At 37.5% G+C, this 12,033-nt stretch overlaps 2 protein-coding genes and 1 long non-coding RNA gene across 3 annotated transcripts in view; 1 reads left to right on the top strand and 2 right to left on the bottom strand.

Moving 5' to 3' along the window:
- Nucleotides 1-4,271, bottom strand: part of LOC107677071 (programmed cell death protein 5-like) — an 8,610-nt gene extending 4,339 nt beyond the window's left edge. Inside the window, exons 1-3 of the mRNA XM_016471860.1 lie at nt 4,018-4,271; nt 2,490-2,524; nt 2,070-2,131 (exon numbers count right to left, since the gene is read on the bottom strand). Coding sequence (XP_016327346.1) covers nt 2,070-2,131; nt 2,490-2,524; nt 4,018-4,083 — 163 coding nt within the window. The 5' untranslated portion in view covers nt 4,084-4,271. The remainder of the gene's footprint in view (nt 1-2,069; nt 2,132-2,489; nt 2,525-4,017) is intronic.
- Nucleotides 4,272-5,098: 827 nt separating this feature from the next.
- LOC107677080 (uncharacterized) lies at nt 5,099-8,506 on the top strand. The gene is made up of 6 exons (XM_016471870.1): nt 5,099-5,104; nt 6,141-6,814; nt 6,911-6,956; nt 7,429-7,520; nt 7,830-7,940; nt 8,261-8,506. The coding sequence occupies exons 1-6, from the start codon at nt 5,099-5,101 to the stop codon at nt 8,499-8,501; spliced, it is 1,170 nt and encodes a 389-aa protein (XP_016327356.1). The 3' UTR covers nt 8,502-8,506.
- A 1,116-nt stretch (nt 8,507-9,622) lies between these two features.
- LOC107677112 (uncharacterized) lies at nt 9,623-10,977 on the bottom strand. Its single transcript, XR_001632805.1, has 3 exons — nt 10,838-10,977; nt 10,235-10,375; nt 9,623-9,940 (listed from the first exon to the last, which is right to left on the bottom strand). It is a non-coding gene; the product is annotated as an uncharacterized LOC107677112 (long non-coding RNA).
- Between the last annotated feature and the right edge of the window lie 1,056 nt (nt 10,978-12,033).

Here is a 12,033-nt window from a genome sequence, read left to right as displayed (position 1 = left end):
ATGAGTACATGAACACATAAACATAATCTCTAGAACTGCTCTGAGTCACTTCATGAGCATTTTACTTATTTTGAGAAAACTGTCGTCATATCATATACAAAGAGACACCAATGTTTCAGGAATTTAGTACACAGAATAGGACACATGCTTATTAGATTTAAGTTGATGTATATGCTTTTATTTATTATTATTTTTTAAATAACTATTTTTTCCAAACCATTGTTAGATGCAGTGTTTCCTGCAGTTATGCAAAGATTTCTTATCTATTAACTATTTCTTATGATTGAAAAAGTTACACTACCATTACATTTTAAATAGGGTAACTTGTAATCTGTAACCTATTACATTTCCAAAGTAACCTTCCCAACACTTGTTATCATTAGGCTACTGTCTGTGCGCGACACCTGTGAACAGAGGTTCTACTGTCATCAGACCAATGGACTGTTTGATCAACGAGCGCATCCTTATGTCTGTCGTTACCGCCTATGTTCCAAAGCCATCAAACAAAGTTAAGTTCACAAAAATTATCATTATTATTCGTGCAAAAGTATTTTCTCAGAACATGAGTTTTGCTATTTAGAACACAATTTAAAGCGGAATTGTCATGCGCCAAGCAATTCTCGCTGTGATTAAAACATTAAATCGCATACTACAGGAAAATTGCTCGAAAGCAGCACATCCACTGCAAATATTTCTGTTTAAATTAATATAAAAATGTTTTAATTTCTGGATAATAATTTCATGAAATTTCAGTGCTTAACTTCCTTATTCAGACTGTCATATTTAATCTAAACGTGTATGTCAAATGTAAAACAGACTTTAAAATCATTCTGTTTGCTTCCTTATTTCGCTCCCTCCAGTAAAAGAGTGCGTACGCATGGTCTAGAGTGTCCGTACGGTGCGCACATATTTACGCCTAGTTTATTTTTTATAAATCCCGATATGAGTGTGGAAAATTGCGTACGCACATTTCCATGCCCATTCTGTGCATACGCAACGTTTATACATCAGGCCCCTGGTGCTCTCATGAAGACGAAAGTCTTATGGGTTTTGAATGACAGCACAGAATAAAATATCTGGTAAGAATAGAGAATACAGTATCTACAAGCATGCATACATGCAGGGTTGTGGAGTAATGGAATGCATGTAACAGTTACATATTTAAAATACGAAATATGAGTAATATTAAGATGCATTGTGTTGCCTTCTTGAGCATCAGTAAATGTTTAACCAAAAGGAAAATCAAGTCCTATGTTTGACGGATGTCAACGAAATCTGTAACAAATTACTTTTAAAACATGTATTTTGTAATCTGTAGTGAAAGACATTTTAAATGTAACTGTCCCAACTAGAGGTCTGCGTGAGACTGTTTTTTTTTAGTCTCACTCCTGCTAGGTTATATTCCGCACCCTCCCGCTCCCACTATACATTCACTCTTTGTTCACCCGCTGCCCACTTAGAATAATTTTCTTCCTGACCCGACTGTCCAGAATCTCACATTTAAATTTCCACTACTGAAAAAGAGATAAATAAAAATGTGGTCTGCACAAATATTGTATTTGTTATTTTATTCGTCTTGTCAAGATACAAAATTTGTTTAACATTTTGCTGTCAACACAGTAGGAAAAAAAGTGTCACAGAGAAAAAAAAAAAAAAAATGTAGGTTGAACAAAAAATGTATTTCTTATTTTTATTTGTCTTGTCAAGATACAATTTGTTTAAAATTTTGCTGTCAACAGTAGGAAAAGTATTGCAGAGGAAAAAAAATAAATACAACATTTGTCATTTTAAATTATAAGCAAAAGGACAAAATTTGAGTGCAGGCTGTAAAATAAGAATGAGGAAAGTCGGGAACGGGATATTGTTAGACCGCCCTCTCCCGTTCAAATTACACCAGAGTTACCGACCTCTACCATGTTTTATTCGGAAATTTAATCCAGACTCGTAAGAAATCTGGTCAGGTCCCACGGTTCCCGCAGGAGAACCACGGGAATGCAGACCTCTAGTCCCAACCCTGCTTACATGACAATACTAGTGATAGCTTGCCAAAGGTTTGTAAATGAACTTACACCTGGCACGGGCAGACTGATCCAAGACTTGAGCCAATATAGAGTTTCTCATCTCCGTCTCTCTGTGAAAGGTACAATGACAATAAAACTGTTCAGACATAATCCGTCTAGACAACAATTAAGCAATGAAAGAAACATTTTGTGAAATTACGTAATAGAGTGAAAATGGCCCAAATGATCTGAATTCCTCCAAGTAAATGTGTTTCATTTGAATGAATGTTGCCTTTTATAAAGCAGTAAGTTAGTGTTGAATTTCATTTTAATGAAACGTGTTACATTTTGTTACATAAACAGATATTTTAAATATTTAAAGAGCATGATCAACATTGGGTAACAGAAATACATAATACTTTTCAAAGACCAATAACTTTTAATTTAATGCATCAGAAAACTTTTGTTTGTTATTATTGTTTGATGTACCTCTGGTTGGCCTCCTGCTGGTCACTAGAAGGTTCCTAAAAGGGGATATGTAAAATTCATATGCATTATCCCTTTAGGGGTCCAAGCATCTAATTCCAAATTTCTTCTTCTTTCCTGCCCTAAATGTGTCCGTACTTCAGAAACCGTAAGTCGTAGAGACACTAAACTATAGAACTAGATGCCATTTGCATTTTGATTCATATCTCTGGAATCGTACAGGCTAGCTTCAGATTTGTTTTCCTCTGAAGGGGCATTTACATGCCACCATTTTCAGCTAAAAACAGAAGAAAAAAAAAAGGGTATGCATTTTGCCAGTTCATATACACGACAAGTGTTTTGGGGGCCTGAAAATGCAAACTTTTGCAAGAAAAGGGTTTAAAATTGCAAGCTTTTGGAAACAATACCATTATGGTTTTCGTGGAAACTATCAAAACGTGCATTACGTGTTCAGTCTATAGGAATGTGTGAGATTCTTTACAAAGTTACATCCCCAACTACTGGCCCGGCATGCATAACAGCATTTTTAGTATCTTCCGTGGATCTGTGTGAAGGGGATTGTTTTGACAAATGTCTGTATGTGAAACTTTTCAAAAACAAAAGAGAAAACCTTTCCTTTTGTAGTAATCATGGGCTATATTGGGGGTGGGGTTCAAACCCCTTTTACGCTGTTCATTTAATCTTCAACAAACTTTGTACAAAGCAGACTGTGCTGGCAAAAAGTTGTCAACTTTTTTATATGTCAAAGCATTAGCAAATTAAACTGTCTGGTATTATGCATTTTAATTAATTTAACTATATCTCCAAAACGCAAAGTCGGACCTTCTGCCCCTGGGGGTGTAGTTTGAAGACTGTGCGCAGAAAAAATGCACATAAAATTGCTGTTTAATAAAGTTCAATAAAATCTAATATGATCAGTTTTAATACACATTATATTATATTATCCCTATGATATTGAAAACAAGCCAGACATGACTGAATGTATTTGCGCCCAATTAAAATGAAGAGACAACTATGTCTATTTTAAGGAAGTACATATTTAGAAACTTACTTAAATAGAGACACTTAAAGATTAGTTATTATGTTTCAAAAAAGACAGCCATTGTATCTTCTACATTTATTTATAGATTAATATGTTTTTAGAATAAACATTTCAGCTAGCTTCAGTTCCGTTAACTCTTCAAATATATACTAAAATCATAAATACAACTCTTTCTTACTGAACTTATAATCATTATGAAGCTCTGGAGCCCATTAAAGTCACAAAACATTAGCCTGTAATGACATTTCACTTAATTAACTCGGTGGCTAAGGTTTGTTGTCGGCTCACTAGTCAGCAGCTCGAGAGCGAGACGTAAATATATTATAGAGGACGTTTAGATGGATTTTTAGGGCGGTCTAGGCAACAATAAACGCAAATGGCGAGAATAGATTTGATTCATACTGAAGGGCCTGATGTACAGTTCAATATGTATAAAAATTGCGATACTATTAACTATATTTTGCTCGTTTCTTTCTCCGTTTCTCTTACCCCACGTTTCGCCTGCAGTTCTGCCATACGTTGCCGCCTAATGGCTTCCAATTCTTCATCAGCCATGATTTTTAAAGACAGAGCAAACTTTCAGAGCGAAATACGACACAATTAGTGTGCGTGTTCTGCTTCTGCATAGATACAGCGAGTGAAGCGATCTTCTTCTTCTTCTTCCGTTTTTTGGCGTTACATCCTGTGTGCGTATCTTCTTCTTCTTCTTCTTCTTCTGTTTATTGGCGGTTTTGGCAAACCAACTTAAAGGTGCATTACCGCCACCTACTGATCTGGAGTGTGGAGTGAACAGATTTGGTAGAGAGAAGAATATATATATTATATAAAAAAAAATAAAAAAAAATTGCCGTGCTGCAGATTTACCACTCACTAGACTTGTTAGAACAGACATTGAATCTGTACACATTACAATATTATTTGGTTGTATTTCTTCAATCCATTGTAGTGGTAATATAATTGCTATTAATTCTGTAGTAAAAACAGACAAATGATCTGACTTTATCATTATTTTCTAAAACCGGAATATTATAGTTTCTCTGTATGCCTCCCATCTTCCTGATCATAGCCCATAAATCATTAATATCAATTTCTTCCCCTATTCTATTACAGAATTCTCTCCAGTATGTTCTTTTAGCTGTCCTTATTACCCTCCTCTGTGTGCATATCGCTACCTACTTTTGCTGTTATCTTCTTCTTCTTCTTATGATGTTTAATGGCGGTTGGCAAACCAGCTTTTGGTGCATATTCCGCCACCTGAATTGCGAGATATAAACTCGCAATTCTGAGAAATAAAGTCAGAATTGTGAGATAAAAAGTCGCAATTGCGAGTTATAATGTCAGAATTGCGACTTTTTATCTCGCAATTCTGAGAAATAAAGTCGCAATTCTGAGGAAAAAAGGTCAGAATTGCGAGATATAAACTAGTTTCCTGTTACTGAGATTGACCTTCACCGAAGTGTCAAAGACGGTAGGATTGCATATTCTATAGCCTAAAAATGGAAAATATTATAGAGGGTTATTTTCGGGGCGGTTTCACTAATAGAGAAATCTTAATTTTATTGGAGGAATTATGAAGGTAGAATGACGTCAATAAGATTTGCATACGCAGGGTAATATTTGTGAAAGTGTACGTGACATTGCAAGCGTAAAATAAATTCGCATGCGCAAAATAAGTTTTGTAAAGGTGTAAATCAAGTTATACGCTCAATAAAACAGGACTTGCATCATTTTACTATGTTTCGTAAGTGTAAATCATGTGTTGAAAAACTGCAACTTCAAATAAATATGATCTGTATTCTTCTGACCTACGTTTTTCCCGCGCTTACACTTTTGGCACGTTTTTTTGCGCTGAAATGCGGCCAAAAGCCTTGCAAGTCTGTAAACGGCAATTTGCAAGCAAAAACAGTGGTGTTAAGAACAGCAAAACGGATTCACTCTGAAGAATATGTCTCTGTGTGTAAAATAAAGCTGTTGCAAAGGTGTAAACAACGTGTTGCGTACGCGGGGCAAACTTTTCCTGAAATAACCCGATACGCGCTGCACCGTCTTTCTTTCACCTGCGCTTGCAGTTTTGGCACGATTCTCTCACTTACTGGAGTTTGCAAGAGTGAGTGGGAAGGCGGGACTTATTTCTTGTAACCAATCAAACGAGATTCTTGTTGACTCTTTGTTTTCTATTATCTGATTGGCTCAATAACGCGCCAGGAAGACGTCACTTGCGTCATTTCGGCTCAGCATCGTCCTCGCGGCAGCAGGAATGGTACTTTAATGCACAAACAGACAAATATAGAGACTTAATATAGATACATACACTAATTGACATGTGTTGATTCAAAAATTTGAGCTGGGGTTTCGTAAAGAAAATACTGTATTCAATTACCACTCCCTTACGAAAATAACCATGTTTTTTATAGTAAACGTGTAGTAACCATGTTTTATGGCTTATTAATTACCACTGGCTTAACTGTAGTAAAACCATACGGGCTGGTATAGCATATATGTAGAAATGTAGATCATATATCTGCTTACAACACTGAACGGACGCTACATTCAGTAATTAAAACTGTTAATATCTCTGAGAATTAACATTGTAATTCTTGTTGTCTTTTAAGGAAGTGTTGATGGATGCTATATTGGATAGGCTCCATTCGCGGCTGTCCCATCTGCTTAATCGACCACCAATTGATTTTGACTTTTTGGAGTTTACCTGTACCCAGGACTTAGTTTTTTTAAATGCACTCTCGAGTCAGGAACATTTTCCACATGCTGTAATGGAGGGACTCAGAGAGGTTATTCAGATTATTGGTGAGATTAACCACAGCCAACAGTGTACTCACAACACTGTGAACTTTGAATATGGCAAGGTTGGGCGGCCAAAAGTACTGTTACCAGAAGAACGTCTTCGGGATCTAATTGCCATGTCTCTACCAGTGCCCTGCATTGCAAAATTGCTAGGAGTGAGCACAAGGACCATACAACGGAGAATGTCAGAAATAGGGTTGGCAGTGAGAGACACATACAGTAGTGTTTTGGAAGAGGAGCTGGATGCATTAGTGTCAACAGTAAAATCCAGACACCCTTATGCTGGATATAGAATGGTGAAGGGTTTGCTGCAGGCTATGGGGCATAGAGTGCAGTGGGAAAGGATCCGGGCATCCATGCACCGAGTTGATAGTGCAGGCATTATTTCTAGACTGACACAGTTAGGGTGTGTTGTTCGTAGGACATATTCTGTGCCCAGCTCAGGAGCATTGATGCACATTGATACCAACCACAAGCTCATACGGTATGCATATGCTCATCCTGAAACTGTAACAGACATTTTATTATCTGACCTTTGATTTTCATTGTTTAAACTTTATATACATTTCTCTAAAAATAGATACAACATTGTGATCTTCGGGGGTATCGATGGCTTTTCTAGAAAGGTATTTAAGTATATTTTACTACCCAACTTCCTAAAAATGTCAGGGTCTTTAAATGTATCCCTGTCTAATTATGGGAGCAAATAAAGTAGTCATAGTCAAAAAATGACAAAAGTAGGTAATTTGTGTTTATAGCTGTAAATTAAAGATTATATGATAGATTTCAATATAGAACTGTCAAATTCACTGAAATTATATACAATTTATTGACTCAAAATTTTATTAATTTGCACAGAAAATACCAGACATTGGCATCCTAAACAATAATTTCAATCTTTGTCTTATTAAGTCAATATTAAAGATATCAAAATTGCAGTCACAGAATGTACTCAGAATAATTGTATGTAGAATATATTAAATCACAAAAAAAGACTTTACCTGGGTTTACCCAGGCAGGGTTTCACATTTCATATTGTATTGATATCAGAATCACACACTCTAGACTGAAACTGCCTATTTTTCGTATGTTACACAGATCATGTACCTAGACGTTGCAACCAATAATCTGGCTTCAACCACCCTGTACTTTTTCCAGCGTTCTGTTCAAAGATTTGGTCTTCCACTTCGGTAAATATTGCCTATCATTTATTTGCTTATGTGTTAGAGCAGGGTACCAGAGCCTGCACTAATATATTATCCTGAACACATACATCCACTGGTTCAACTTTGTTTTACTAGTGGAGGATAAACTAGTCTGTTGACTAACAGGCTTTGACATGCCTGTGTGAGAGTGTACTGATGTCTTTCAGACTGACAACTGCAATCACATACTTTATATTTTATTAGAAGTAAAATTGGTATTTGTACTAGTGTAAAGGAATGGTTGTTGTAAAATAGCCACATTTAAAATGTTCTATGTACATATTTTTTTTTTAGGGTCAGGGGAGACCAAGGGGTTGAAAATGTAGAAGTGGCCCGTATGATGTTCTCTGTTCGAGGTACAGGAAGAAGCAGCTTCATTGCAGGGAAGAGTGTCCACAACCAAAGGTGAGACTCTGTTACACTTAACCAGTGGTTCTCAAACTGGGGATCGTGGCCCCCTGGGGGCCTCAAGATGGATCCAGGGGGGCCACGGTTTTTGTGGCATTTTATGAAATATAGAAATGTATCAAACATTTTGTGCAATCAAACATCAGAAAAATGAGAACACCAACCAAAATTTAATTGGGGGGGGGGGGTCATCATCACAAAGGAATGCACCCCCCACAAGGGGGGCATTACAACAAAGAAGTTTGAAAACCACTGCATTTATTCATAATTTTATTCAGTGCAGTGCATTTGTAACTAAACATTTAATACATTACCAGAATAGAGAGGCTCTGGAGAGATGTCTGGGTTGCAGTCACAAACATCTACTACAATGTGCTTCATCAGTTGGAGGAAGAAGGGCAGCTGGATATGTTGAATCGTATGCATCTCTTCTGTTGTCATTACGTGTTCATTCCACGACTGCAAGCTCATCTGGACACCTTTCGCGATGGATGGGACAATCACCCTCTAAGTACAGCGGGAAATCTGACTCCAAATCAGCTGTGGGAGCTGGGATGACATAAGGTCTTAAGTCTTCCAGAAAATGAGGTGTTGTATGTTATATGAATGCATGTCTCCTAACATTTAATAAAATTGAAAATTAACAAAGTTAAAAAGTTTCACACATGGCAGGACTACATGACATGACAATTTCAATTATTATTGTATGATAAAAGTTCAGATATATTTTATCTCCTTGACATAGGACATCCACATTCCCTTGATTGACTGGGAAAGCAGTGGCCTACCACAAGACCCTAACTCAGGCATCCAAGTACCAGAAATAGAGTGCCCGCTAACTGCAGAGGCAGAAGGGGAACTTACGGTTGCGATAGATCCGATGGGACCATCAGATTGTTTTGGCAGTGACATTTATATTTCAGTCGTAGGCTATGTCCAACAGCATTTCTCTGTTTATATGTAAAGAATGTGAGTTAAAAAAAGGTATCAAAATCTGGTATTTCATAAAACTACACCTTTAACATCTGCATATCTGTTAAATTAAACAAGTCAGACGTGGTTTAAAAGATACAAAAGTTTGGTCACTGCTGCAAGATCGTCCAGATGTTGTCCCTTTGCTCTTCCCCAGAAACTTTTTGTTCAGTATTGGATAAAATTACATTAATTTTAAAATGTTTAATGTCTGTTTAATTTTATTCAGAATATGTGCAACAGCATTTCTGTTTATATGTAAAGAATGTGAGTTCAAGAAAAAAATCTGGTATTTCGTAAAACTATGCCTTAACGTCTGCATAATGTCTGAATGCAGTTTAAATGAAATAAAGTTTTTGAAATATTTTATTTTGTTAGTTGTACATTATGCTGCACAACATATTAACATTCATTCATAATGAACAATAACATGGAGTCCCAGAAATGTATTTTAAGCTATTCACAGTTCTGCTACTGCCTAGTAAATGATCGAGCCAGAACGGCATAAACAGGTGAGGATCGTTGTAGATCTGTCTACGAACAATTTCTTCCTGAGTAACATTTATGCTAAAGATTAGCAAATTGATGAACTGGCTGATTTATGTGACATGAATCACAATAACATTGACATGAAAATGAATGTATTTTTAAACATTAAGCCATTCAACATTAGTAATTGTTTTGGAACAGTCTTATCAGGTGGGGTTCTTTGTAGAACAAAATTTGAACTCTACAATCTAGCACATTATGAATGTTTGACAAACTAGGAACCTTACACTAATTCATAAGTGGCACAGATTGTTCCCTTTAGATCAAACCAAACCCAGTGTCACATGTTGCAATACAGGCTTCCAGATCCATAGTAAACTCCTGAAATGTACTGTAGTGGCCAGGCAGTCGGAGGATTTGAAAGCATGTTGATGAACTTGGATGATCAGCACAGACCATGTTAACCTTCATGCCAGCTGAAGGAAGCTCCCATCCAACCCAGAACTTTACAAGTTGTTGAAGTTTGCCTACACATGCTAAGGCAGAAAAGCAAACAAGTTCTAGTGAACACATTTGTTGTATTCTTTTTTGAAACAAACCTAAATTCAACCTAAAGAATGTCATACCACTCTCAATAAAACAACGGAGGTACTCTGCAATGCGACATTTTATGTGAAGTGGGTATGTATCTGTATCTGTATCTGTATCATCATCATCATCATCATGCCATATGATATTATCCAGAACAGTCTGAATAAGGTTAAAAAGACATTAAACATTTCAAAATTAATGTAACTTTATCCAATACTGAACAAAAATGTATGTAAAACCTGAGCACAGCAGGCAGCTTCTGAGTTTCTGGGGAAGAGCAAAGGGACAACATCTGGACATTCTTGCAGCAGTGACCAAACTTGTGTGTCTTTTAAACCACGTCTGAATTGTTTCATTTAACGAATGGTCCTTCCGAGGACCTGTAAAACATCAACAATAGATAATCGAGTAAATATTAATATTTGGATTTGATGCCTTTTAAACTACTCAAAGAGAGTAGGCCTACATACAAATAATCACACTTCTGTAAACTTTATACACTACTGTAAAAGATAGAATACAATAAATGAACTACAATAAACTGTAAACATTTTATGAATTATGTATTTAAATTGTTTAGAAACAAAAATTGCTTTTAAAATTGTGGCGAACAACAGGAAGAAAAAAAAAAAAAATGGCATGATGCAGGAGTCGGTGGAACAGCCAATGTCTATTGTTGTTTGTGACACCTGGGAGGTCCCATGACAGAGCCAAGTCTAGGACAGCCTTCTTATCCTGATCTGAAAGTTCATCATCTCCCTCAAGCTGTTGGAAACGGTTTTATTTTGAAAAAATAAAATACAAATTACATGCAAGTGATTTAAAAGAAAACCTCCGCATACCAACTGTATAGTTGCACGATGATCTAGGTCTGGGCAGTCTTGTAGCTGAATTGTGGCTGTTTCAGCTGGCTGCCCAAGTAAAACATGCATCACTGCAGGACTGATCCCTGACAAACAAGGGCCACCATGGAAGGAGTGACCAACCATCCTCCCAGCCATCAGGAACGTCACTTTCCACAAGAATTTGGGATGTAGAGGGCACAAGATGATCTGACTCACCCTCAAATAACAAGGTTGTGTCTGTGTTAGCTGAAGAAAGCATTGAAATTCAGTATTTTCCTCACAAGAACTATACCTGAATTGGCAATTTAGAAATGTTCACTTATAAAATTGATACAACAAAACATTCATATTGATTTGTTATATTTTTGTGCGCATGTCAACATTGTCATTGGAATCAAACATTAGTGACTGCCTTTGAAAACACAAGTTTCGTGATATATCACTTTCTATATACACAATAATCCTACATGCCATGAAGAACATTCTGTGAAAACATAACCTTGATATCTTTAATATTGACTGAGTAAGACCATGTCAAAGATCGAAATCATAGTGAAATTAATGAAAATCAAATTCTGAGGCTCGTTATCACATAATTAGATTACGAGACGTTAGCCTGTATTTCACAGACAGTGTCAAATATAACACATCTTACCAAAGTTTATCCTGAAGCCTTGTCAGTTTTAGGACTGCAATACTAAGAATGTGACGGCTCACCCCTTCACCTGTGGCGGCATCACCTTAAACATGACAGTAAGGGGTTAACTGGGGATCTGGAGCCCTCCCTGGGCTGAACGGGGGAACAGGAGCCCTCCCTGGGCTGAACGGGGGAACAGGAGCCCTCCCTGGGCTGAACGGGGGAACAGGAGCCCTCCCTGGGCTGAACGGGGGAACAGGAGGTCCTTCGGGCTCGCCACATTAACGTCCTTCGGGCTCGCCACACTAACTGCCGGCTGACTCAACCCGGGAACGGCCGGCGGAGGGGTTCCGGATCGGGATCGGAGACTCTCCAGACACCGGATGACTGTATCCTTCCAGCCGAGGTTGGTGGTGTCTGGGAGCTCCGTGGGATGGTGGAACGTCATACCGATCCGGAACAGCGTCGCGAGGATTTCCCCTTCGAGGGAGCTGGCGAGGGCGAGCGGAACAAACGCCCTCGCGAAGACGACGGGGTCTGGGCTCGCTTGAGCCAC

This window comes from Sinocyclocheilus anshuiensis, unplaced genomic scaffold, assembly GCF_001515605.1.
Source record: "Sinocyclocheilus anshuiensis isolate Anshui unplaced genomic scaffold, SAMN03320099.WGS_v1.1 scaffold1773, whole genome shotgun sequence".
NCBI lineage: Eukaryota > Metazoa > Chordata > Actinopteri > Cypriniformes > Cyprinidae > Sinocyclocheilus > Sinocyclocheilus anshuiensis.
Note: the sequence above shows the minus strand (reverse complement) of the source record. Positions and strands in the feature narration are given on the sequence as shown.